The sequence below is a fragment of the Echeneis naucrates genome, chromosome 6 (genome assembly GCF_900963305.1).
Source record: "Echeneis naucrates chromosome 6, fEcheNa1.1, whole genome shotgun sequence".
Classification (NCBI taxonomy): domain Eukaryota; kingdom Metazoa; phylum Chordata; class Actinopteri; order Carangiformes; family Echeneidae; genus Echeneis; species Echeneis naucrates.
In genome coordinates this window covers 20,377,136-20,403,058 of record NC_042516.1, presented here as the reverse complement: position 1 = coordinate 20,403,058, position 25,923 = coordinate 20,377,136, and the positions used below count along the sequence as shown (strand labels likewise).

At 42.4% G+C, this 25,923-nt stretch overlaps 1 protein-coding gene across 6 annotated transcripts in view; it reads right to left on the bottom strand.

Moving 5' to 3' along the window:
- gabbr1a (gamma-aminobutyric acid (GABA) B receptor, 1a) overlaps positions 1-25,923 on the bottom strand; it is a 59,521-nt gene that overhangs the window by 29,543 nt on the left and 4,055 nt on the right. For 5 of the 6 annotated variants that reach the window (XM_029504458.1, XM_029504462.1, XM_029504461.1 and 2 more), the window contains 8 exons: positions 23,476-23,661; positions 21,819-21,836; positions 14,517-14,677; positions 7,661-7,795; positions 4,155-4,325; positions 3,421-3,522; positions 3,053-3,118; positions 2,624-2,815 (listed from right to left, as the gene is read on the bottom strand). In XM_029504458.1, coding sequence (XP_029360318.1) covers positions 2,624-2,815; positions 3,053-3,118; positions 3,421-3,522; positions 4,155-4,325; positions 7,661-7,795; positions 14,517-14,677; positions 21,819-21,836; positions 23,476-23,661 — 1,031 coding nt within the window. The remainder of the gene's footprint in view (positions 1-2,623; positions 2,816-3,052; positions 3,119-3,420; positions 3,523-4,154; positions 4,326-7,660; positions 7,796-14,516; positions 14,678-21,818; positions 21,837-23,475; positions 23,662-25,923) is intronic. The other variant, XM_029504460.1, reaches the window with a different exon arrangement.

The window sequence follows — 25,923 nt, the reverse complement described above, 5'->3', positions numbered from 1 at the left end:
AGCGTTTTGTTTACAATTCAATTCTAGGCAAAATTAAAATCACGTTTTCTTGTTGGCTCTGATGTTTATTATTTTCTTGCTTCTAACTGACAACTGATACATGTATAATACCAGCGCAGTGGCTCGGGGTAATTAAGATTAAAAGATGAAATCATTGAAAATGTAGAGTTTTACAACAGAGAAAATCTTTTTTGCTTTGCGTTTGATGTGTCTTCCAACTTCGTAAGTTTTATTAAGGGCACAATCAAACTGGTTGGGTTTTTTTTTTTTTTTTTTTTTAACATTATCTCTCTCTGAGAGCAGAGATAAATGTATGATTCCCTGTGACCAATTAGACTCGCACACCTCCAGTTCAGCGATGTTAAATTCATCTCATTGAAATTCCACCTTGGCATTTGGCATTTAAATCTGCCACTACCTACTGAAAACTAGCTGACAATGCGTTATTGCAGACCCTGCAGTATTGGCACACTGGCTTCATCTGAGACCGCTATCTAAAAGAAATATGCCAATTTCAAACTTGGAAATTGAATTTGAATAGATTGGCTAGGAGCAGGAGTTGCGGCTGTAATTCTTATCACCCGTTGAGCAGCACGTCAACAGCTAAATCAGCAGGTCGTGGCAGGTGCTGTATGAATATAAACAACAGCTGCTGATGAAGTGCGAGAGCGGGAAGGAGGGCTTGGGGGCCGGTGAGGTGGAAAAAGTGGGGATGAGGAAACGGTGAAAAAGACGAGAAGGGGCAGACGGGTAAACAAGACGAATGAAAGGATGATCCACAACAGACCAACAGTCAGAGAAGGTCATACAATGGAAGAGACGATTTAAGAGGATTAGAAAAGGTGAACAGAGAGCGATGAGAGGGAGGCGAGAGGGAAGCAGAAAGCCACTTTGACCTGAGGAGCTCAACAACGCTCGACTAAACTATAAAGGAAGACATTCAAACGCTGTGTGACAATGATAATCTAAAAGAATCATTCACATTTCTTATTAAGAAATAATGACTATTCGACAGCATATTGGAGGTTTAAGAAGCATAATATTGATGAAGGTCATACAAAGTTCACATCATGGCTCTACTGGAACAAACACAGATCCTACTTTCCTGCCGTTAAGAGGACCCCCTCATTATGCTGCCTTTGCTTACTTGTGCTAACGTTTGCCAATTAGCACTAAACAAAAGCGCTCTTGGACGTGACGGGAATGTCATTAGTTTTAAAAACAGTGGGTCATAAACTAGTCGTATTTGGAACATTTAAAGTTTCTTCAAATGATGGTGGTACATGCAAACTGGATGACTGAAGTCGTTACACTTCTGAGGCTGAGGGGAACATGAGTGATCGTTACCAAATGCCAATTAACTGTAACATCCAGCAGTTGCTGAGATATTTCACGAAAAACCAGATGTGTGAACCACTTTGTGTAAGAGGAGCTGTGTGGAAAGTTGGAGAGACTTTTACTTACTAAAATCTCTTTATCAGCATCACCTTCACTCCATTTTTCTTTGCACCTTTTGGATGCATGAAGATAAAATAAAGCTGATGGTGCTGTGAAACACACGGCTCCTTCTGAGTATTTTTTTTTTTTTTTTAAATCAAATTCAGTTGGAGGGGTTTACCAATAAGTTTAATGTTCACACTTTCTTCTTTTTTTTTTTTTTTTTACTGATTTGTAATTATTTATTACTTCCTGAATTTTCCATCTGGATATATTCATCCATCCATTCATTCATTCATCTTCTACCGCTTATCCATTTCCACCAATCCCAGCTCACCCTGGACAGGGTCCATCACAGGACCAACACACAGAGACAGACAGAGACCAACAACTTCTCACACGCACACACACACAGACAGACACACACAGACCTACGGACAATTTAGAGTCACCAGTTAACCCAAACATGATGAAACCAGAGTACCTGGAGGAAACCCAACATGCAAATTCCACACAGAAAGGCCTCGGGCTGGGAACTGACGCCGTCCCAATATTGTTGTGGGGCAACCAGCCAGCCAGTACACCGCCGTGCTGCCCCGTCCTGATTTATCAGGTAAAAAAAGTCTGTTTTTGTAATACGTGATATCTGTAAAGTTCCCTGTGTATTTAGCTTGGGAAATACAAATGAACTTAATTTTTCATTTGTACTTAGACTTCAAAGCACATCTGCGCTCTATTTGATGTCATCAGAAGCACTTGCATTACATTGAAGTGACTCAGATTATTATATTACTATATTGTGATGCACGTTTCACTTCTTTCACAGCCATAACATAAATGTGATGCATTAGCAGCTGTTTCCAGCTGGTCCTTCCTTGTAAACATATTAACATCAAAGTATATCTGCTGTCTTCATTAATTTAGTCATGCCTGAAAATACTTTTCTTAAATGTAAAATGAATGTTAGAGTCTGCAAATGATCTGCATATCTATTTTAATGCCTGTATGAGGTTGTCTATATATACATCTCAACTATATTTATTTTTATTTACAGAGGTCTCTCTTGAAAGAGAGCCCGCTCCCAATAAGACTTGTTAAAATTAAGTATTATTGACAATAATAGTAATAATAAAGGAAGCGGAGGAGCGTAAAAAACAAAACAAAACAGTGTTTTATTTGTTCCCACCATGTTGGAGACACCACGGACAGTCTCAGGATTCAGCATGACGATCTCAGTGGTCACATGTCCCTCCACAGCCTCCGTCATGTTCTCCACTGTACAGTTAATAGCCGGGTCTTTAATCTTAAACCAGTTGTCTGCGTACCAGCCGATGAGGAACCACACATACTTCTTCCCATAGAGCTTCTCCTTGAACACCTGCAGCAGGGAGGGAGGGAGGGAGGGAGGGAGGGAGCAAGGGTGGATAAAGGAAGGGAGAGAATGATAAATAAGCATGAAGAGAATTATTTCCCGAGATGTTATGGGTGAGTTGTATCACCGCCAAACAAGGAAATTCATTCCGACGTTCAAACAGCTCATTGCAGAGTTCAATTTCTGCTAATACCCAGTCAGGTTAAGTCTACTGGGATCAATCGAGCAGTAAAATGTACTAACCTCACAAAACACCTTCCTGGCTTCGGTCTCATAAAAGAGCCCCACAATGATCCTCGCGTCCTGGCGCTGCATCAATACACGAAAACAAAAGAAAACAAAACATTGTTTAGTTACATCTGCAGCAGCGATATAACTTCACCATAGCACAGCTTGGTGTGGCGGCGCAGCGCTCCAGAGTTCCTGCTGCTTCACAGGATGGGACATACTGCTCTTCAGGAGCTGCTAATTAGCATGGCGCATTAATTTCCTCTATGAGATCACCTCTCTGCTAATGGAATTGTGTGCATCTGTGAGCCGGAGGAGGAAGGGGAAAAGAGAAGGGCGGGGGGAGGCGACCAGCAGCTGAGGTGAATTTTTAATCAAAGCACCTTGAGGTTCTTGACAGCGACAGCCGGGTCGGTGAGGAAACTCTGGCGGACGCTGATCTCAATGCCTGCCTCCTTCACCCTCTGCTCCAGATCGTCCAGAGTCTGTAAGATGAAAGCAGGAGGAAGAAAGAGAGACAGCGAGTGGGGTTAGTGATGCATCTTCACACACAGACACTGAGTGGTGACAGATTGAGACTATAGAAAAATAAAAAACAAAACACAAAAGTTAAATATGTATAAGAAACATCATGAGCTGGATGGACAGCCGTCCATGACAAACAAGAAAGGACGCAAAGGGAATGAATAGATTTTTACACAAAGAACTTGAGCAAAAAGAAGAATGTGAGAAGGGAGAGTAAAGAATATGTGAGTGGGATCATTAACCTCCATTACAGGAACCAACCCAAGTGTCGGGATATCGACCGCTGTGCCTGGGAGAGATGTATTGCTTGATCAATATTTCTCACAACCAATATTCCAAGAAATTACTTCAAAAATCCTTCATCAATCACCAGGAGAGATTACTTGAGGGTGCATCACACACCCTGAGAACACAATCGTTTTTGTCAACAAATACGCGGGGGCAGGCGGGCAATCAGGCAGCACCCGGCCCGCACTTCACCAAATATGATCGGACATGGAGCCAATCAGGGCAGTGAAAGCAAAGACAGAAGAAGAAGAATGAGCTGGAGGTAAAAACCCAAGTGGGGTGAAAGAAGATTGAAGGCACTGACTGAGGTAAACACTTCAGTGGTCTGCTGGATGGTGGCGATGCGAGTCCACTTCCACTTCTGGAAGAGCTGCACCCTGGTGGGGTTGTGGAGCGTGGCAGACGGGTGCGTGCGGAAGAAGGTCGGGAAACGCTGACGGTTGGATAAAGCTGGTGAGCTGGAGCCATAGGACAGCTGAAACAGAAAGCAGAGCAGAGCAAAGCTTGTGAAGGTCCTTCCAGGCATCAGTGGTAAACAAACTTCAATAAAATTTATTCAAATCGAGACCCTCTTCTTCCGCCTTTGTACACAGCGTTCTTTGATGGCGACTGGTTCAAACGACGAAGACGAAAGCCAGAAAAAAGACAGAGAACCACTGAGACAATTCCTCTTCCCATTTTCTCATTTTCATCCACACCCTCTTCCCTCCCTCCTGTTAGCTCTCCTGAAGCTCACGAGGCGCGTTGATAAACTAAACTCTTTGTTTTGTTGTTGTTTTTAAGAAATAGAAAATAATGCATACAGGTTTTCCTGTGCGTTCACATTTTCGTGAAAACGTAATGACATTTTCTGCTCTTACAGACAGAACAAACCAAAGTGTCCCTGTTGTGAACCCCAGTGACAATCCGATGCATCCACCGGCACAATTAACATAAAGCTTGTGGTGGAGAGACACAGTCTGCTACCTGCTGTCCAAAAAGAGGGATGGTGGAGAAAGCCAATAGAAGCAGGGAGAAGACAATTACTTTTCACTGTGACATCAGGAGTTAAAGTCCTCGACAGGTCTGCTTTAAAACCAGAAACCTGAGGTTTAGGGACTCATAACAGGGAGCATGCAGCATTTCCGCTTCCACAGCTCCCATTTCACCGCTCTTACCTACACAGCACTCGGATTTTCACCGCTGGGAACAGAGGGGGCTTGATGATCGATGTCAAATGTCATGTACAATGTGGACTCCAACAATAAACAAACCCTTTGGGCACAGGCGGATAGACAATGGGATAGGTGCGAAGGAAACGAGAGCAGATCCAGGAAAACCAGACAAAGGCGATCTGTCACGGTGAGGAGATGAGCGCCAGCAGATGACTTTAGCAACCTGCAGCTCTAAACACAAAACTTTCAGCAACTGAATAAACATGAATGCAATTTTGTTTAGTGTTCTATGTTAAGGGTAAATTATGCTAATGGATTATGAAGCTGCATTTGTGCATTTAGCTCAAGAGCTTTGAGTTGGATGTTAAGGTAGGCACACTAACATGCTGATGCTCAGCAGGTAATAATTACCAGTTAATATTCTTAGCTTAGCATGATAGTATGCCTACGTGTGCTATATGTGGCCCACATCCAACCCCCTTCACTATATGGAGGACCTCAATTAATTTTTGTTTTTGTTTGTCTGATTGTGCGGTGAAACGTTACACCCAACAGCTGGAGTATTAGAACGGATAGATGAATAACCCCTTTTTCGTTGGTTTAGGCAAAAGTGAAATTTTCACTTTGTGATGCCACTAAATGAAAAGTCATTGAATCACTTCATTTATCTGGTAACACTGATTAATGACGCAAAAATTCTGCTGAAATTGTGAATCAGAATGTTTCAATTGTGTGAACTCTCTCTCACCACTAATTAAATTCCAATCAAATTCAAAGGACAATATCACTGTGTCAACTAAAATCAACAAAGAATTATCCAGGCTAAACGACACTAAAGCGAAATGATAAAACTGTTTTATAATTTTCCCCGAACTGGTTTCGGTTTGAGTTTAATGAGCACCATATCTGGTAGGATGTGACAATTTACTGATATCAACAACTGAAAATGGCCAAACCTAAAGCTGTAAGCTTTTCCCCATGGCAACACTGAAATAAACCTTCAGCAGCCACCGACACAGTGACAGAACTAAAATGGAGCAAAAAGCCACTGTGGTAGAAATAGACCAATGTAGGAGCTCTTCAGAAATCGAACCTTCCCCAAAAAAAAAAAACCCACAAACAACCTCTTTTAGTTCTCAGTTTGTCAGTTCTCCTGTGGCCTTGTAGTAGCAGATCACTGCCTGTGTATGGCTTACAGTGTTAGAAATTTAGATTGGGATCAAATTAAGAGCATCTCCTTGATCAGCGTCCAGAAATGGAGGTTGCTTTTGCCTCCCAGGCGTTCTGATGAGGCTGCTTGACATGCAAGGAGGCTTCTGCAGGCACAACGCATACAGAAATAATTGAGTGTGGCGGTTAGGAGGTTGTGCCAGTGGTGGTATGTAGTAAAGAAAGACAGATCCCTTTGTGTGTGGGGAGAATTGACTGCTCGAGTTGAGGGAGCGAGGCGGAAATGAAGAGTGGGAGAGAAAGATAGTAGAGATGGAATTGGTGAAGGAAGGAAGGAAGGAAGGAAGGACGGGAGGACGAAAGAAAGGAGAGAAGGACAAAAGGGGCTGAAATAGAGCAGACCGGCTCCAGGCAGCGACAACAGACAGAGCAAAGAGGAAGGCAGAGTCAAAAAGTGGGAAAGAGTTTTTTAATGAAGAGGAAAGAAAGGAGAGAGCAGCAATGAGAAAGAGGGGAAGGTGCCAAGCACTAAAACTGATTGTTCTCCATGACTAATCTCTGGATGAAACTTCAATTATAAGGCAAAGCTAATAAGCAGAGCGCTGTGAGTGACAGAGAGGCAGATCAAGAGAGTGATAAACAAAATAAACTGACTAATGGAGGCATAAAATGCAAAAATAAATAAATAAATAAAACTGCAGCAGAGCTGCATCTTCTGCTCATTTACAGATCTGTCACATGTTTAAACTGAATGTATTATTAAGCAGCGTGTCCTCTTGCTGTCATTGAATTATTGTGTAACTGATTAAAAGTGCTTTGTGTAGTATTTTAAAATCAATAAACAATTATAGCATTCATCTTAAGAACCTTCTGCAGTACAAAAGATCATTATTTCGAGGGATTTGAGGAACGGCTGCACAAAACGGGCGTCCAGGCTGAAGGCTTCAGTGTGACTGTCAAGGTTTCTTATCGGCTCCACTTATAAACCCAGAACAAAGCTCAGTCAGGGACAGAAATGTGTGCTAAGGGGCCACATTATTTTTTTAGGTATTTGTTTAGCACTTAGCTTCAGAGGATCAGCGTATTAATTTCACAAATTTTTTGAGTTCCTCAATTAAAAATTTTTGGAAATTGAGGATTGATTGATTGATCAGCCTGGCAGATTACTGGGCCCAAAATTCTGTCTTTTCCAATTATCAGCGTTTTATTCTGAGCATGTATTTAAAAATAATGTAGTCTAATACCAAAGTCCCGCAGTAAAGCTTCCTTCATAAAGGTGAAGATGAAGCGTTTCTTTGATCGCTTTGGTAATTTTGGAGGATGTTGTGTGCGGAGCTGTTGAGCTGTATTGTATTGTACAATGAAGAGTTTCTGTTACTTTAATTCAATTTAATTATATAAATAGTTTTAAAAAAATGACAGAAACATATGGACACATCACAAATATGAAGTGAGTCCTAGAGATAAATACATAAAAGTCACCTACCACTATGAGGTTCCACATGCGAGCTGCTTCGCCCACCAGCGTGGAGACGCCGCTGCAGCCGGGCATCAGGACAATCTTGATGGGCTCAGTGTAAAGAAGGTCATACAGCAACTTGGTGGCTTCTCCAGGGTCACACTGCAAGGACAAAATGAGAAAGTGTTTATTGGACCGTCCAATGAACAGATGGATGGGCGGATCAATAGCTAGAAATTGAGGTGAACAAGAGAAGCGTGGGGATAAAATGGAAGAGATAAGAATGACGGAAGAAGATTGTTGAGAAAAAGAAAGCAACTAATCAGCAATGAAAGCAATGAGATGGAGGGGACTGTAAAAAGGAAAGGGGAAAGAGAGGAGAGTAGATGAAGGAAAGGGAAGTTAAATAGAAAAAGCGAGCAGCGACAGAAAGTCAACGCAAATGTGAAGAGAAGACAAGTGGGAGAAACAGAAGGAGCGGTTTGGGGAAATGGGGAAAGACAAGACACCCTGGGTCAAGATAACATGAAGGGAAATGGCACGAAAACAGCAGGCAGCGGTAAACAAAGAGATGCAAATGTGACAAGTTCACGTTCACACGGTGCATCATCAAAACGCAGCATGCTGTCCGCAGATCAACACATGAGAACAGAGAGAGAGAGAGAACCGGAAACAAAAAGAGAGAGAGAGAGAGAGACACGAACGAGCACGGAGAATGGTGGCCATCACAAGTCATTACAACCATCCAATAAAGTCATTTACGGCACATCGAGGTGGTGAGCGTGTGGCTGCAGTGATCCATCACCGCTCTGTCAGCCAGATCACCGCCACACCGCTCCTCAGAGTCACGGATAAACTGGCCTGACACGTCCAATGATTCAGCATGGAAGGGGAGTTGTGGCTTGCTAACACAGACACACAGATGCATGTTCAAAAACCACACACACTCAAGATGAGTGTCACAAGCAATCGTACTGAGGCTGATGACGGCAACAACCAAATATGGCATCTAATTGGGGTGTTTGTCAGCGCAGCTGAATTGTCTTTTTGAGGTTGACCTGGGATTTTTTCTGACGATATAATCACCCGGGAATTTGTGGAATAGCTGGACTTCTTATTGACTGATGTGTTTTCCATTACCTCGAGATTGGAGGGAATTATAGTGCTGTCATACTGTCACATAAAAAAAGCAGGCTGTTTACATGCACTACGATAATTCAATTTGAACCCCCGTTAAGGCAGAGCTGTGACCGCTGACACTCTCACTTGAATGTCTCTGGATGGTTTGTGCTATTAACTCCCCCCTTAAAAAAAAAAAAAAAAAAAAATCTGAAAATCTGCTTTAGTACAAAAGGATTTCTGACCCTTTACTTTACTGGGCCGCACAGAAGATGCAGTTTATTAACCTGCATGCTGTCAGAACATCTATAATGTCTAATGCAGAAGCGCTGATTGAGAGGAAATAACAGCGGATTTTATTTGTGAGGTAAACATGCATCCACCTATCTTTTAAACTCTCATGGCATTCAACCAAGGCTTCCACTGCTCAGTGGCTTTCTACACAGAAACCATTCATTTGCTCAAACAAGTGCACACTCACTTTCAAACCAAGGCCATTACAACCATTACAGCACATCCCATCCATTCACACTATAAAAGACACACACACACACAGTAAAACAATAAATGTTCTGCTTCTGAAAAGGTGATTTTATGGTCGGAGGGCAGCTGCTTTGACCACGTTTGCTGTTAACCATCTCGCCATGTTGGCGAATGAAAATGTAACATTTTGGCAAAAATAGTAAATGAGTGTGCTGCAGGAATGGTTTGATACCTTCCAATTACGCATTTGTTTTTTTATTTTTTATTGCGCCCACCAACCCATGAGATGGTGTAGCTTCAACACTAGAGGATGTTGGAGGATGAGAATACAGTATATATATATTATTCATAATAATACGAATCAAAATGTAAAAACCTAATCAGCCAACATACAAACTTGGTCTATCTCGAGTTCAATAAATCGTTACACCAATATCTAATGCAAGCATCTATAGAGAAGTCTGTTTCAGGTGAAATGCATCGTTATAAAAATTTTTCAGGTACATCAGAGAGGGAAATTGAAGCCTTCAGAAACTCCAGGCTGTTACTGGGGGCACAGATGCATGTCACGCAAACCTGGTTTGAATCCAGCCAGGGGCCTTTGATGTCCATCTCCCCACATGACCTGTCCGCCTCTCATCCGCCTGCCATCATTAGGAACCCCGATTTCTAAAATAATAATAATAATGATGATGATTAAATAGAAAAATACCTAGATGATACACCTGTAGCTTAAAAACTGTCGCACAGCCAAACAATGCCATTAAACCTTAAAACCTTTATATCCAACTCATTAAATGTAGGACTGCAAAGATTTTTTTTTATTCAAAAGCCAGCGTGGGTTTTGATGGGTTACACCTTCCAGCTGAGTTTCTAACACTAGAAACATCTGAGTGGACTTTGGATTAAACATTTTGCTCTTTGAGTTGCCGCTTGAACACGAAAGCAAGCGGCAGAAGAAGCACTTGGAAAGTCGGCTTTTCTGTCTGTAGATTCACTCACCAACAACAAAATAAACTTTGTGCACTTTGCCCGTCTTCAACGATCCTCAGTTCACCAGGTTAATAGCATTATTACTGACTGGGAAGGCAGCTTCACAAAACCGATGTTAGGAGGAGAACAGGCAGCCTTGTGTGACGCGGGGCGGAGAGACGCCAGGTTTTCCCTCCCGATCAATCACCGAGCCAGCTGATTTCACAGATCACCTCCTCCTCATTTGGTGTTTCTGAGTAAAACTCTGCAGTTGCTGCGTTCACCTGGTTTCAAGCCTGATGGGCGTTCACAGCACACGGCAGCTTACTAACTGTAGCATGAGGTAGATGCAGATTGACACACAGACCTTTTTAAACATCGTCTTTCCCGAAGGTTATTTGTGTTCTTTGTCACTGTCGCTGTCGCCTGGCTGAACACTGAGAGGAAGCTTGTTAGTTCTCTTGTGTTACAGCGTTTCAACTTTACCCTGATGAGCGTTACTTCACTGCCTACGCTGATTATCTCTGAATTATTTATTCAATCTATCCATCATTGCTATCTTCGGCCAGAGTTTTTAAAGACATGTTGTTTTAATAGTTTTCCTTAATTGCTGTGTAAGAACTAAAATGAAATTGAAAAGTGCGAAGAATGACTTTGTTAAGCTGATTCGATTGTTCAAACCAAGACAAGGAGCTTTTATCTCTTCTCAGTCAACACTATCTTTCTACATATTCCCTAGCCAACAGAGAAAACCTTTTAGGAAGTTAAATGTATATTTTTCTTGCACCAGTGTAGAAAGCAAAGTTTGAATAACATTTTCGCACCAGCCTTGGCTTTTTTTTTTTAAAGGGAAGAATTGGGAAATATGTAATGAATATTTATAAAAAAGACTGTTACTGGGTGGATAACTTAAAAACAGTCAAATACATTTTAGTCCCTCATTAAATGAGGGTCCATTAGATGTCTGACAGTGATGTGTGAAATTAGCAAGATTGTGGAAAATGCAGCTAAACTAAAAGTTGAACCTTTCATCAAACTGAAAAGGAAAAGTTAGTTATTCATTGTTTTGAGAAATGTTTGTCGACTTGTATGACAAGTCTTTGAAGAAGTTAACAGGCTCTATAATATCTGGGGTCTATTCTTGAACACAATTGCTTAATTTTTATCAATCAGTGTTTTCCACGTGTGTGAGAAATACAATCTTTGATAACAAATGGGAACACAACGCTGTGAGAGATGTAACAGCATACATCTCCTTTGTGGGAGAAAGAAATAAATAAAGCCAGAAAGCAGGAGTGTTGGTGGGAATACAATAAAGAATTAGGAATATCTGCTATTCTTGGAGGTCTCTCTTCTACAACCCTCTGGGGTCATCACCATTTCCACTTTCATTCCCAGCCCTCCTTGGCCCTTGATTGACAGCTCCGATGCCCTTCACATCCACATTCACATCCACACACAGAGATTAGTGCAAGTGTGTGTACACAGCCATAAAAGCTCTCTCATACAGCTACACATGCATACATGATATATCCCTGGCACTTCCGCTGCTGCCCTTGGTGCCGAAATTCCCAGAGCTAATATCAGTGCTGATGTTAACATACCGAGGTACGATTTCCAATCAGTCAAACCCAACCTGAGAGAACCTGTGACAGAAACTGAAAGCTCCCTGGGCTGGGAGGAATGAGAGGAGACGCTCGCTCGTTGTGATACACTCTGAAATTACATTCCAGATCAACTAACATAAAAAAAAAAAAAAACATGAGGAAAGAGGGGATAAGATAAGGGTCTGTGGGGACAGCCCATGTGTTGAATTTCAAAGAACACGCAACTACATCTGCTAATTTTCTCATAATTACATCCGGCACCTCACGCCGGACTTCTGTGCCCACGGACAGCACGAGGACCAGCGATGAAGAAGAGTAACGCTACAGCGGATGGAAAATTGTGTCACAGCTGCCGATTAACATAAAGGACGAGAGTGGGGGAAGCACCTTGTTTCACCATTTCTCTGTATCCCCACTGTCTCACTCCTATCACTGTTAATAATTGATCAAAGTTTGCAGTCTCGGCTTTGATATATCCATGGCAACGGCCTGCACGAACTGTGTGTGTGTGTGTGTCTGCCCGTACTGAATGTGTACGCATGTGTGTGCACGTCCGTCCGTGTGTGCGTGTCGATCTCAGAAGGCTGTAAATAGTCTGAAGCTGTCAACAGGATAGCCGGAGAAACAAGTCGTCTGCTACCACGGGGTATCTGCATCCATTAAAAGGACAGGCTGGGATTAAGTGTTGAGATTCATGAATATTGTATGATGTTGAACGAGCTGAGGACATGCTTGATACTCCCAACCCTACTGGCGACAAACTGGCGTGCACGTGCGCGTGTCTCGTGTTTTTGGCACCTGTTTGTCCAACCCAAGTCAAACTCGGCTGAATTCACGTCTAATCTTCAACCTTGGCTGTCAGACTGTTAAATGCAATGAAAGCTCCTCGTGAAGACAACAAATTCGGGTCAAGAAGTCTGGTGCGTAATTACAGTTCTTCATCCTTGATCTTGAAATGTAAGCAAACAAAGGGTCCAGTTCCACCCCGGTCTTAATCTCACAGCTCAACGAAAGCTCATGCTCACAAGGTGGAGATCTGCTCTCTGACCAAACAAGTCCTAATAACTTGATCTAGATATCATGGCTAATTAATCCCTTTTCTTATAATTGCTTTACTGCCTCTCAGAGGGTAAGATCCTCATTACTATTCTAGCCAGGTGAGAAATGTTTGCAATCACAAGGTAAAATTCTCATTGCAAACACACTCAGAAGAAATATGCCCCCCCCAACTCCAACCCAACCCAACCCACCACCCCCTGCTTCGATTCTTTACTTAATTCTAAGAATTAAAAAGCAACACTCAGACAATATTATACCAGCCTCTTTGAGCTCTTGTATTCAAAAAGCTCTGCATCTATTTCTCAAGCCGGAGGCGCCGCTGCCTCCCGAAGCACGAGGAGTGATGTTTTCCAATCCCTATGAAAACTGCTCATGCTATTGCTTTATCTTTATGTTTATGGCAGCTACATCTGCAGCTGCCTGCCTCACTACACTTGTAATCGCAGGAGGCGCGCGCGCGCACACACACACACACACACACATGCACACAAACACTCATTTGATCTGTTTAGCATTTGATTGCTAAAGAACAAGGTGCACGTATGGCAGAATATGAATAAGCATGTATTGTACTATCGGCTCTGCATACATTCAGCGTGTGAATTTGCACACATATTTTCACAAAGCTGAAACCTTATTTGTTTCTGTGGTTTGCTTCAAGAGTAACTGTGTTGCCATGCCAACTCTCCCTCTCTTGTCTCTCTCGTACGCGCACGCGCGCACACACACACACACACACACACACACACACACACAGAGGCTCCCTCTCTCCCTGCTATTCTGTTTAACAGGATTCCAATGCAGAGCCTTGTACACCAATCAGAATAAAGCTCCCAGCAAATTTCTAACCGGCCCCAGTGCAGTTAACTGTTTGGTGCCCCAGCTTCTCTTCCAGGCATCAGTCCTGCAGCATGATTGATAACAGCCCCCAAGAGAGGAGAAGGGGTGTGTGTGTGTGTGTGTGTGTGTGTGGTGGTGGTGGTGGGGGGGGGGTGTATATCCAGTAATTGTTTTCGTTTCTCCACTCATCGTTCTGTTGAAAAATGGAAACTTTCAGAATAACAATTAAGGAATGCAGCAACAAGGTGCAAAAAGGTGCTTTTACAAAGATACATAAATTTGCTTTTTGATTCAACTGTGTGTGAGTGTGGTGGGTGGGAAAGTAGGGCAGCGAGGGGAAATGAAACCAGTTGTGTGTGTGTGTGTGTGTGGGGGGGGGGGTATTGGATTTAAAGTAGTGGTTGGTAATGCTGACATTTTAAAATACCACCATGATTAATGATTGATGAGCAACAAGGGGAGGTGTGTTGGTTCACTTAAAGCAGCTGTGTGTTTGTTTGTTTGGGTGTCAGCGTTACTTATCAGTGGACTGACCTTTTTAAGAAAGCAGTTTTCTTTAAAATAAAATAACAACGTCCTGTTGATTTGGTGAACTGAAGCTGCAGCTGCCCGCCATGACTCAACTGCTGATAATAAAAAGGAATAAAAGCGGAAATGTTGCCTGGAAGAGGATGAAACGGCAAAGTGGTGACAAATGACGAGAGCCCACAGCACACAGATAGATACTCCTCCTGATGGCTCAGGAGGCAGGTCGTCAGATCCCTCACACACACACACACACACACACACACACACACACTCACCATGCTGTCGAAGTGGATGAGCTCCAGCTCGTAGTCGGGCAGGATGTCGCTCCTGTTGTTCACCAGGTCCAGGGCCATCTGAGCGGAGGGCATGCACGCCTGGCCGCCCGGCCAGCCTCCGCTCATGGGGAACAGCGCTCCGATGTACAGCTTCTTCTTCCCTGCGGACGGCCGAGGCCAGAGGAGGAGAAGGACGATGAGAGACGCCCGGAGGAGCGTGCGAGTCACCGGCATGGTTCAAGGTGAGCTGGCCCGGACTCAGGCGGCCTCAAAGGCTGTTTAATGTGCGAATATTACAGCGGAAAATCGAAGTGAACCCAACACGTGTCCGGCCGCTTTCTGAGTTTGGAGAATTATGTTGCGCTTTGCAGATATTGTGCAAACCGACTAATTTTGACTTGCAAGTGTTTAGTGAATGTTTTAGTAGGCGTATAATTTAGCATAATGCGTGGGTTCATTATACATGGCGTGGCGTGCTGGATGTTTTTTTTTGTTGTTGTTGTTGTTGTTGTTTGGTTCTTTTTTTCGGGACAAAGTCAAACACAGTTCAGGCTCCACTTCGCAGAGCTCATGTGAGGACGCGGTGCCGCTCGCCCCGAGATGCTGATCAGTCAAGTTTCCCCCCTTCGAGCCTGCAGACGGGAACAATCCAAAGAAAACTGTTGCAGCTGAACTACCGCGCCGCTCTCAGTCACCATCAGCGGGGTTTTTGGACGGCGCGTCCCGCAGCCGCGACTTTTACGCGCAAAAGGCGACGCGTGAAACGGACACGGCGCAGAACCGAGCAGGACCAGGAGGGAGGGAGGGAGGGAGGGAAGGAGGGATGGGGGGGGGCGGGAGGGGGTGAAAGGAGTCTAGATTGAGCGCTGCAGTTTAGATATATAGACATAAAAAAAGACGTGGAGAAGGAAAGAAAAACCACGAGAGGCCGGGCCGTGAAGTGGCGTCTTTTAACGCTGCCGTAATTCCAACAGATGAAACGGTTCGCAGCGGAAAAAACAGGCGCGCCAGAGCTCTGCGACTGATCCACTGCAGCACCGACTGGAAGAGTGTGTGTGAGGGAGAGAGAGAGAGAGAGGGAGGACAGGAGAAAAGAGAGAGGAGGGGGGAGGGGGGGTGAGTCAGGACAAGTGTGAGATGTATACAGAGAGAGAGAGAGAGAGAGAGAGAGAGAGAGAGAGAGAGAGGCCCTGGGCGAAATCTCCTCAAAGGTTTTGTAATGAGTTACACGCTGAGCTTTACTTAAAGAGTACATCCATCCCACAACCTCATTTTGTCACATTTCCTTCTTTGCACTTGGCTTCTCCCTCCATCTCTCCTGCTGCAGCTGCTTCCACTGTTGGTCTATCCATCCCCGCCTGATCAGCGATCAGTGCGCCAGCGCGCACGGCTGCCGAGGGGTTAAAGGGCAGCTTAAGGAACTATGAAACACCCACATTCAGATCTGCCCTCTGCGTGGAAACCTGAATTGTTCAGGGCTCGTCGGTATGCTTCGTGAGAAGAGCAGCTCAGTGTTTCATTAGTTTTTAAACGAGTTATAAGTTTTTAAAGCAATGAGAGAACGCGATCACATATTGGCGTGATTCCAGTGCACTAAAAGCTGATCATTTAAAAATGCTCAACTCTGGCTCAGCACACCTCTCATTGAACTGTATACATATAATCAATGCCTCAATTTGAATGGCATTTTAATGTGTAGTTCAATTTAGAGCAGCAAGATTTCATCATAATCGTATTTTCATCAGCCTGTGACTTTTACTACTAATCCATCAGTTAATTAGCCTTTTAAATATAAGCAAACAGCAATATAAATGACATCATAATTTCCTGGAGCCCGTGGTGGCATTTTAAAGTTGGCTCATAAGACTACTTCAATATTTAATTTCCACATAAAACAAAGAAAACAAGCAAATATTCACAACCGGGGAGCTCAGATGGAAAACATTTGGTGTTCTCGCTTTAAGCAACCAAACACTGATCAGAATAGTCGCCAGTATTTTGGGTCAGGATAAATCATTTCAACTGCAGTCACTGTAACCAGCAAAGTGTGAGACAAACCAGCGGGGCAGTATTGTAAGAGGCAGTGTGACTGTGCACAAAATGAACCACAAAGCAATAAACAAAATGACAGCAAGAGCTAACGCACATGGCATTATAGCAACATCAAACATCGAGCGATGGCAAGTTTGCAATATGTAAGTTATAAAACAAAAAAAAGGTACCAGTATGCATTTTATAGGTTGGCCACGAAAAACAAGAGATTTCAGATCAGCTCCTCTGGGAATCATACATTTCTGAGCAAAATCTTATAACAACCCAGCCAACAGTTCAGATACTTCTGTCATCGGTGGACCGAGCAGGCACTAATGCTAAAAACGCTTCAGACCTGCTCAATTAACTCCAGTCATTAGGATGAAATCACACGCAACACGAGGAATACTGACATTACAACCAAATTTAGCCTGAGTTTGACCTAAATACCTCAATGCTTTCTGACCTGTAAAGGCTGCCACACATGAGCAGTGTGTAACCGTTTAACCACCTCTGCTAATTCATGGATCCATCTCATCTCCACCTACCCAACACAGGCAAGTCTATAAAACGCCACGCAAGCTGCTTTTAGGAGTCGGTGGAAATGTGTAGCAGGTGGTATTCATCGCGGCTGATTTTATTTGCCATCGTCTCTGTCTGAGGAGAGCACAGACAGATGTCGTTAGCGTGGATAGAAGAGACAGACTCTCTGCACATCTGCTGCACAGACCAACTGATACACCTATTTACCCCAAAATATGTGCATGCCTAAACACCTTTAGGCCTTTGTAGTATAACAATAATACAGCTGGTTTTCCCGTTGTCTTCTCCAAAACTGATGTTTTTTTTTTTGTTTTTTTTTAAGGGGACTTTACATCTGCTAGTGTCACTCAATCTCACTCATTCCTTTGGCAAGTGTTCCAACTTGAGGTTAAAAACTTATTATTCAAGGCAGAAGTGGAAGCTCACTGAGGTGGGGACAATACCTCTTTCCCATATTCATTCACTCCATTTTGATTCCATTTCATGCTCATGTTTTTGCAATTCCTGTGTAAGCGCTTTAATTGCAATGTAATGTTAGTGTTAAAAGTTCCCTTTTGAAAATTACTTATTACAGCAATTCAGAAGGAGGCCATTATTTCTCCAGTCTAAATTAAAAATCCTCTGTAGTTAGGCAATGGAATATGACTATTATATAACCCTGGTTCATTACCCAAAACTCATTATCTGGATATCTCCATGTAGCAGAGCGCTATTCTGATCCAGCTGCTAACAAGCCCTCGCAGGCTGAGGTGAGTGTAGTGATCATCCGCTGGTATTTGCCTTCCACTTCTGCCTCCTCATCCCCGTTGCCACCCTGTGACCCATTCGAAGCAGTATCAATTATTCAGCGGTGAACTTTACAGTTTGCGCTGTTGTGCTCCACAAGCCTGGAGCCAACACAGGAAAGACACACCAGCATCAGCATCAGGCAGCGCACTGTTAACAACCCCCATGGCGGCCAATACCAAATTCAGAGAAGGCATTAGCTGTTGCACAGCTTGGAAGATGTGCGATGGAGACACGAGTGCTGTAACATGTCGGTGAGCCTCTTTAATTAGGACCATGCACCGTATATTTGTGCGTGCGTGCAGTTTACACTTTGGGCATCCTTCAGGATAATGGCTTGTTTTCCTCCTGGCATATACAATAGTGGAATAAATTATGTTATTACGGTTCTTTTTTAACACACACGACCGCCAGATTACAGCATCCCCCACCTGCGGAGTGCATCGTATTCATGGGGAAACCCAAATCACTGTAAAAACGCTCCAACAAAATATACTGCGTAAAATCAATCAGGCCGCTGCCGTTCCCAAGAGGCTGCTGCTTTGTACAAGCAAGGTGTTTCCATAATGCTGATGGTACAAGTTTTATACCGGTTCTTTGTGCGGAGACCAGACGTTGGCATTTAAAAATACGTCCTTGAGGTCAGACGCTTTGGTCTGCTTGCTTTAGCAGATGGGCAAAGTGGAAACTCAAGCTCCATTTATACATTGAAGTGTCAGTATTATTTGCTGATATTAAAATGACAGGAGCATAAATGTTGCCCAGCATGTTAGAAAATACGAGCTGCAAAAGCTCTAACTTTGATACAGTATCATCATTACATAATTTGTCCTGCAGCAGCAGACTGTTCGCCACCATATTTCCAATATTTCCAGTAGAATCTCAGATATTAGAATAATGCATCATGCCTGAGTATCAGAGTGGAGGGTAGTCTGTTACCAATAAGTTCATTGTTAAAATATTCTGCCCCAAGGGCATAACTTTGGAACAACATCGCATGTTTCTTTTATAAATACTTCGGAAAAAGAATTTCTTCTGCATTTTTCCGTGAAATCACCATCCATCAGTATTCATCAGCTTTACAAACAAAATCAAATAAAAACAAATCTATTGTTGCCGCTTGCCAGGCTCAAAGTCACTTTTCTTTTAGTTTAGGAGCACGGATAAATCACAGGATTTCCTGTATGAACTAATTCCTCAACAGTTTGTCTTGTTACATGTTTTGACACCCAATAATACTGTACAGATTAACTCTTCTGCCAGAAAAATCACAAGCAGTACCACCCATCTTTTAACAGGTTTAAAAGGTAGCAACACGCTGTATATTCTTCTTATTTGCAGAAAATCCCTCAAGTCCAAAAAGCAACAATGGAGTGATCATCAGAGTAAATGGCTTATTCCTCTGAGCCACGACCACCAAAAACTATTAAAACCACATAAGTGAGCCATCATGCACTTTGATTACAAGGAACATGGGCGCTGTGGTTTATTTCAAATTAACCCACGTCCACCATCCCGCTGCCATAAAGACTCCCCAGTGCACCAAACATGTATGAATTAGCTGCTGAAAATAGTCCCCCATCACATTCAGTTTCTATTGCCGAACACAATAGCTGCCCATTTCACGGAGTTATTTTATACAGAAAATTAAACTGCGTTTATTCTACGTTGGGCTGTAACAAATTATAACTTTCATTACTGGTTAAATTGGCTGATTATTCATTCAACTAATTGATTGATCAACGTTGCACAGGTGATTATGATGTGCTGAAGAGGCTGGAATCTCTGATTGTTTGGCAGCGATTCACTTTATTTGCTACAGAGCTAGACCATTAAGAACGAAGTAGCTTCCACTTACTTTCCTACCAAGTGATTGAGTAATTCGTTCAGCCGTAGTTAGGCAGTTATCAAGAGGTACGCACATACAGGCAGACACGCAATTGTGTACATAAAACGACAAAAACGTGTTATAATGGCCGTTTGTAATTGTGGCCATTTGTCCTGGTTGTTTGCTGATTTCCTTGCACTGTATTGTGTACCTATATTTTTATCATGGTGTATCTGGATACGATCCTTCGGCATATATGTGCACAGACATGCACGCACCCACACACGGGTGCACACAGAGGGGAGAGCAGCAGACACAGACAGGAGCAGGGTATTAACCTTTCTCCCGCTGAGAAGGCAGTAAGTGGGTGGTGATGGCACATGGAGTGGAGAGAGGGAGGGAGCAGAGCCAGAAGGAGGTCAGTGTTGAGATAGTAGATGGAAATTTCTATTTGCGGAAACAGTGTTCTCTGCTGCTTTGTTAATTATGTGTTTGTCAAGTCTGTCTGTGACATTTGGAAAGTTTTTTTTTTTTAATCAGCAACTCATGGGATTGCTTACATAAAACGATATATATACGTACCAAGCTCAGTGTTGGATAACGTGTGAATGTGCATACTGACAGTGTGTGTGGGAGAACAGCAGTGTTCGTCTTATGAAAGGCTAGTGCAGGTTTATGCCTAATTCATTTAAGTTACAGTGCATTGTTGTTGTTAGCTTTCCAGGGATGGTAGCTACTGTATGATTCAATATCTGGCCAATTCCTAGTGTGGTGACATAACTGTGCGAGAGGCTGAGCCATCCTGACCCAGTAACAGACGTATCCCTGCCTGGATGTTTCCGCGGATCAGATAAAATGCTGCACTAGTAGCTGTTTTGACCCTTTCTTTTGGCAGGAAAGGTTGACGAAGCACACGAGTTCACTTTCAGAAGTGACCTGCTGCAAACGCGTATGCTTTTACTCCTGTTAACAAAAGAAATGCACAGCTCTCATAGCGCTGCATGCACGACTGGGGTAAGTCAAGTGTAAAGAATATTTCACACCTGATTTTATTTATATCTGCATGGCGACAAACTCACAGCAAGTCTCTCCTTTTTCAAAATCCCTTATAGCCTTCGAGGGCAGGAGCAAAGCAAAAACGATTAGCAGCAAACTAATAAGAATACACAATTCTCATTAAAAGTTTGGAATTAAAACTGTCTAAAGACAAGAAGGGGGTTAGTTTCAGATGAGGTGAACTGAAAAAGCTACCTCAGTGGTGATGCTTACAAGCAAATTGCAAAGACTTAATCTTCTCTGTCGGTGTTCTGACTCTACGAGACGGCTTGGCTCAATTCTCGAGGGCGGAAAAATAATCTTCCTCATGTCATGTCTGGTGAGGAACTGATGGAAATGCTGTCAGCCTGTGTATGCTTTTTAATATTACACCTGAAAATTGGAGTCTTAAACTTCTCTCACCGAGATTTCAGCTTGGAATAAATTTGAACCAAAATCTTGTTTTAGTTCAATTTTGGCAGGTGGTGGGCACAGGAGGTTTCTCTCCCCCCCGCCCTCCACGAGCTCAGATTTTTCCAGCTGGTTCTGGGATTTGATGCTTCAGATACATTACACATGTCAGTGCTTCAGGATAAGACTGCCTGAAATGGAGACACACCCGAGTTTGGCCATTTTCTCAAAGACCACTGCTGCCCTCCAGTGGTGGCAGCACAGAAATGCTCAGGCTGATCTGAAAGATGCACTCAGGTTTACATTCAGTTACATTCCCACCTTTTACGGGAATCATGTGTACATTTTCTGCTGTGTGAAGAATCCCTTCTCATGCATTCATTAATGATTAAACAACTACAGTTTAAATTAAAGTGCCCTTCATTCAATATTAAGGACTTCTGAATTTTTTAAAAAGGCAGGTGTTATATCTTAAAGCAAAAGCTATTAGTCTTGTAAAATGTGAAATTTAAACAGAAACATCTGTACATTTTGCTGCCACATTAATCCAGATGTTCTGGACAGCTGCCTGTACAATGACACAATTAATGAAACTAACTAATTTGGCGTTAGGTTGGATTTGCTGTATCTTTCATAGCAAGGCAGTTGTAAGAATGAAAAAGCCATACCTGTGTAGTTTCTGTCATCTTTGGCAGGCAAATAAAAAAAAAAAAAAAAAGGTGGAAAAGAAGAGCTCATTAGAAATCCAATTCGGGAGGCAAATAAACAATTTCCCCGACACAATAAATGATTTCAATTTCAATAACAGCTTGAATGGAAAGCTCAGTCTTTTTTGCCTTTAATGATATCCTAATGCAGTGAAGCTGAAAGTTCATATGATTGCGTCCACTAGATGGCAGTGACACATCATGGTGTGCCTGGAAAATCCTTCAACTGGGTTTATGCCAAAGAGTCAGAGCCCTGGAATTATGTAATGTTATGATATTTAACTGACAAACCATAAAAACATAATTACATAGTTTACATAGCATATAAAATCTAAAAACAATAATCTCTCTCAATAATTTAAGCAGCCCCTGACTGAACTGACGTATTTAGGCACAAAACAGTTTTTCAAGTCATTCCCATCTTTTGATCCTTTTCATACCATTACCATAGCAACTTCACTTGTTGCCATGCCAATTTAGACGGATCGATAGATAGATGTAACTTTATTGATCCCCAAGGGGAAATTCACCTAATTTATCTGGTAACCAATCGGCAGTCTCATTCCTTTTGGTTCTTTGTTTCACCTATTTGATTTTCCTAAATCCTCGTGTATTGGCACTAATTTGGATGAGCTCTCCGAGACAGTAGCTGGAAACTCTCTGGTGACATCATCAAGCCCCCCCTCCTCATTTGGATTAGCCTCTGATTGGTTGGCTCATTTATTGCCTAGCGACCGTGGTTGGCCATTGGGAGAACAGGTGTTTTGTAATTATGTGTCAGCTTAAAAGCCTTATGTTCCAGTTTTTGTGAGGCAGACTGTGAAGCCGATAAGTGAGCCGTGTCAGCGTGATGAAATGAAATTGAATTCATTATGTTTACTGATTAAAACGTACATTTCTGCCAAGAACGATTCAGCCGATGTACTAACACTTATTTTCATTATTTATTTATCCATTTCACTTCCTATCAACAATGTCTTACAGAATAAAATGACTGAAAACACTTCGCTCGTTGTAATTTAATACAGGTCATCAGGTGATATCTAGTTTTTCTTCTCTAACAGACAGGTGGGTTTGTTCAGGCGTGGCATGTTGCGGCTGCTGCATTAAATTACTTTTAATGTCCGACCATGAAAATATATAAAATCATGTTACATGTATTCCTGCATTTTAGAGGGAGGAACTACAGGTTCTGTTGGCATTTTGCATGAGAAATTTAAACACTATTGTTTAGTGTTTCGGTTTTAGATTGAGTGAAGGCCATTTTATCTTTGTTTTGAGATATTTTTGTGGGCTTTTTATGCCATTCTCAATGGCTCTATTCTCAACTAGTAAGTGGCAGAGAGGCCAACAGAAAACAGGGAAAGAGAGAGAGGAATTACCGAGCTGCATGCACGCTAACCATTTAATCTTTGATCTTTGGACCAATAATTTTGTCTCTAAAAATAAATAAAAGTAAACTAAATCTAAAATGATGATGTAAATAATAACATTACATGATATTAACATAACGTAGACCTGAGCAGTACATGGAGTCTGACCATGCGGTCTAATTTTCATAATTTGGCTCTGAATGGCAATTTAACGTAAAACTTCACATTATTGCTGAGACACTCACAGAGGCAGGTTGGTTTAGGTGCGTCCCACTTTCCCAGTTTAGTGCAATGGCTGATGTTTCTGCCCTCCAGGATAAAGCCAGCGTGGCAGCTGTAATGGAGCACTGTCCCTTCAACCGGCGGTCCGGGAGGCTTCACCGTCACCCGGCCGTTCTCCAGAGACGTCCACACTCTCGGGCAAAGCAACACTTGAAACCGGAAGGAACAAGGGAGACGAGGAGAATCAGAGGAAGAGGAATATGTAACTGGTAGGGCAGTCTGCAGAGCACATAATTCTGACATGACAGATACAGATCTAGTTATAGATCTCACCATGAATATGCCTGAATATTTCACTTCTTTACGAGTATCATTATTCCCTGAGAGATTGGAAAGAAAAGTCAAAAATACTATAATTTATAGCATTAAGGAAATTGACCAAAAAAAATCCCTGGGCCATGCTTTATCCCTCAAGTTTGAAGTCCCAAATCTTGAAGTGACCAGCTTTAAAAAACAAAAGAAGGCGTTTTGGCCACTTGGGGCAACATAACGCACCGTAAAGCACAACACTGATGTGAAACCACGTGATACATGATACCAGACTCTTTGTAACATCCAACATTGGCCTCTATTTGGATTGATGTTTCTGTCCAACTGTTGAATCTTAATCAAATATTCACTCTCCACTCTCTTTTAGCTCTATTTTTGGTCTCTACCAACCCTTCAGGGAAATATCAGGCTCTTTAGCTGCCAAATGCTCACCAGCCAGTAACTAACCATTTGGTGCTGGACAGGTGGTGTGCAGTGGGTTTCATTTTTTATTTATTTATTTAATTTGTTTTCAATTTTGGCTGAAAATTTGCTGTTGCCTGCTGCAGCCGAAAACAAGGCTAATGAAAACAGTGAGTAGTAAAGTTATAGCTGTAAAAAGAACCAAGAAGCTGAACGACACTTAACACACATCAAGCCGAGGGGGTCGTTTTATGAGTTGGCCACTGTGATTGCCAAAAACATCAGATTCCCTCATTTTTGCGTTTCATTGTATATTTTATTGTATGTAATACCGAACTGGCAGCCTCTGCAATCATCGCTTTCCTCCTCAATTTCCTTCACACTCATCCCTCTCCGGTCTTCCTTCTCTCCTCTGCCACCTGAACCTAATGAGCACTGCACTGGCTACGACGGGAGAGCGGACATGCAATCAGCGTTTTATAATGAAGACTCCTGTCCTGCATCGTGGAGGAGCACAGAAGCCGTAACACTCACGTCAAAGCTGGACTCAAAAGTAATCATTTACTCGCAGCTATCGGGATTTTGAATATTAGCTAAGCCTCGAGTTAGGGAGCAAGCTAAGACTCCCTGTATGTACGTCACGTCACACTGGGAGATGGGTTGGATGAGAGTGTGGCCATGATAGCAGCTCTGTGCGGATGAACTGTGAGCTGTGCTGTTAAATGCCAAAACACCCTTAATGACAAAGTTTGCATGTTTGGCAGATAACATTTGGTAATCGTCGCTGAGCACAAGCTGAGGCTGATGGGAATGTCAGCAAATCAATAACAAAATAAAGGCTCAGGATCAAATGCAGTAATTTAAACAGCTACTGATTATTGCTGCTGCTCAAAAAACTACAGTTTCTCTTCACTCCACAAATGAAAGGATGGCACTGGGGTTTAAATAAATTCATCCGCTATTGAGCAGCTTTACCTTCAAAATGTTTGTGACTTTCAGGTGTTATAATATGCTGAATAAAAACAACATAGTTAGTGATGCAAATGTTAAGTAACAAAGTCTGAAAATGAAACCTAACTGCCTGAAGAATGAATTTATATTAACTATCTGTAAATAAATTAGGCATTAGCTTTACCTAAATTTCTGACAAAACGACAAAGCTCTTGCATATAATTCTGTTTAGCTGCTGAGTTTGTTGAATCTTCCTCCCAGCATGTGAGCACATAATAAAAGTCCAATCTGCACATTGCAGCTTGCAGCAGCTCTTACATAAGCCAGAGAAAACAAAAATCCTGCTTTAGAGAACGTACTCTTGGGAAAAATAAATTCCACTAATGTAAGAGAGGAACTGAAAGAACAAAAACAGAGAAATACCAGGGATTTGATTGGATCAGTGGCCTTATTCTCAGTATTTGCAGAGGCACTGTAGACGTGATCCGAGTAGAAATTACATTTAGGCATCACCGTAGAATAAGAGAATTTGGATTTTCAAACAAAGTTAGGAGAAAAGAGAAACTGTTTATCGAAGGGAAAAAAAACAAAACAAAACATAAATATGCCAACAAAATATATTTAAAAATACATAACAGACTTAATCAAACAAATGTGTTCCTTTATTCTTTACCAAAATGGGAATGCATGATTTCTGAAGGTAGACACGCTTCCACGCTCTGGTTGGAGACATTGTAACCTGTTCAGCAAGCAAAGCAGTTCTCCAAAATGACTTGTGAACATCCAAA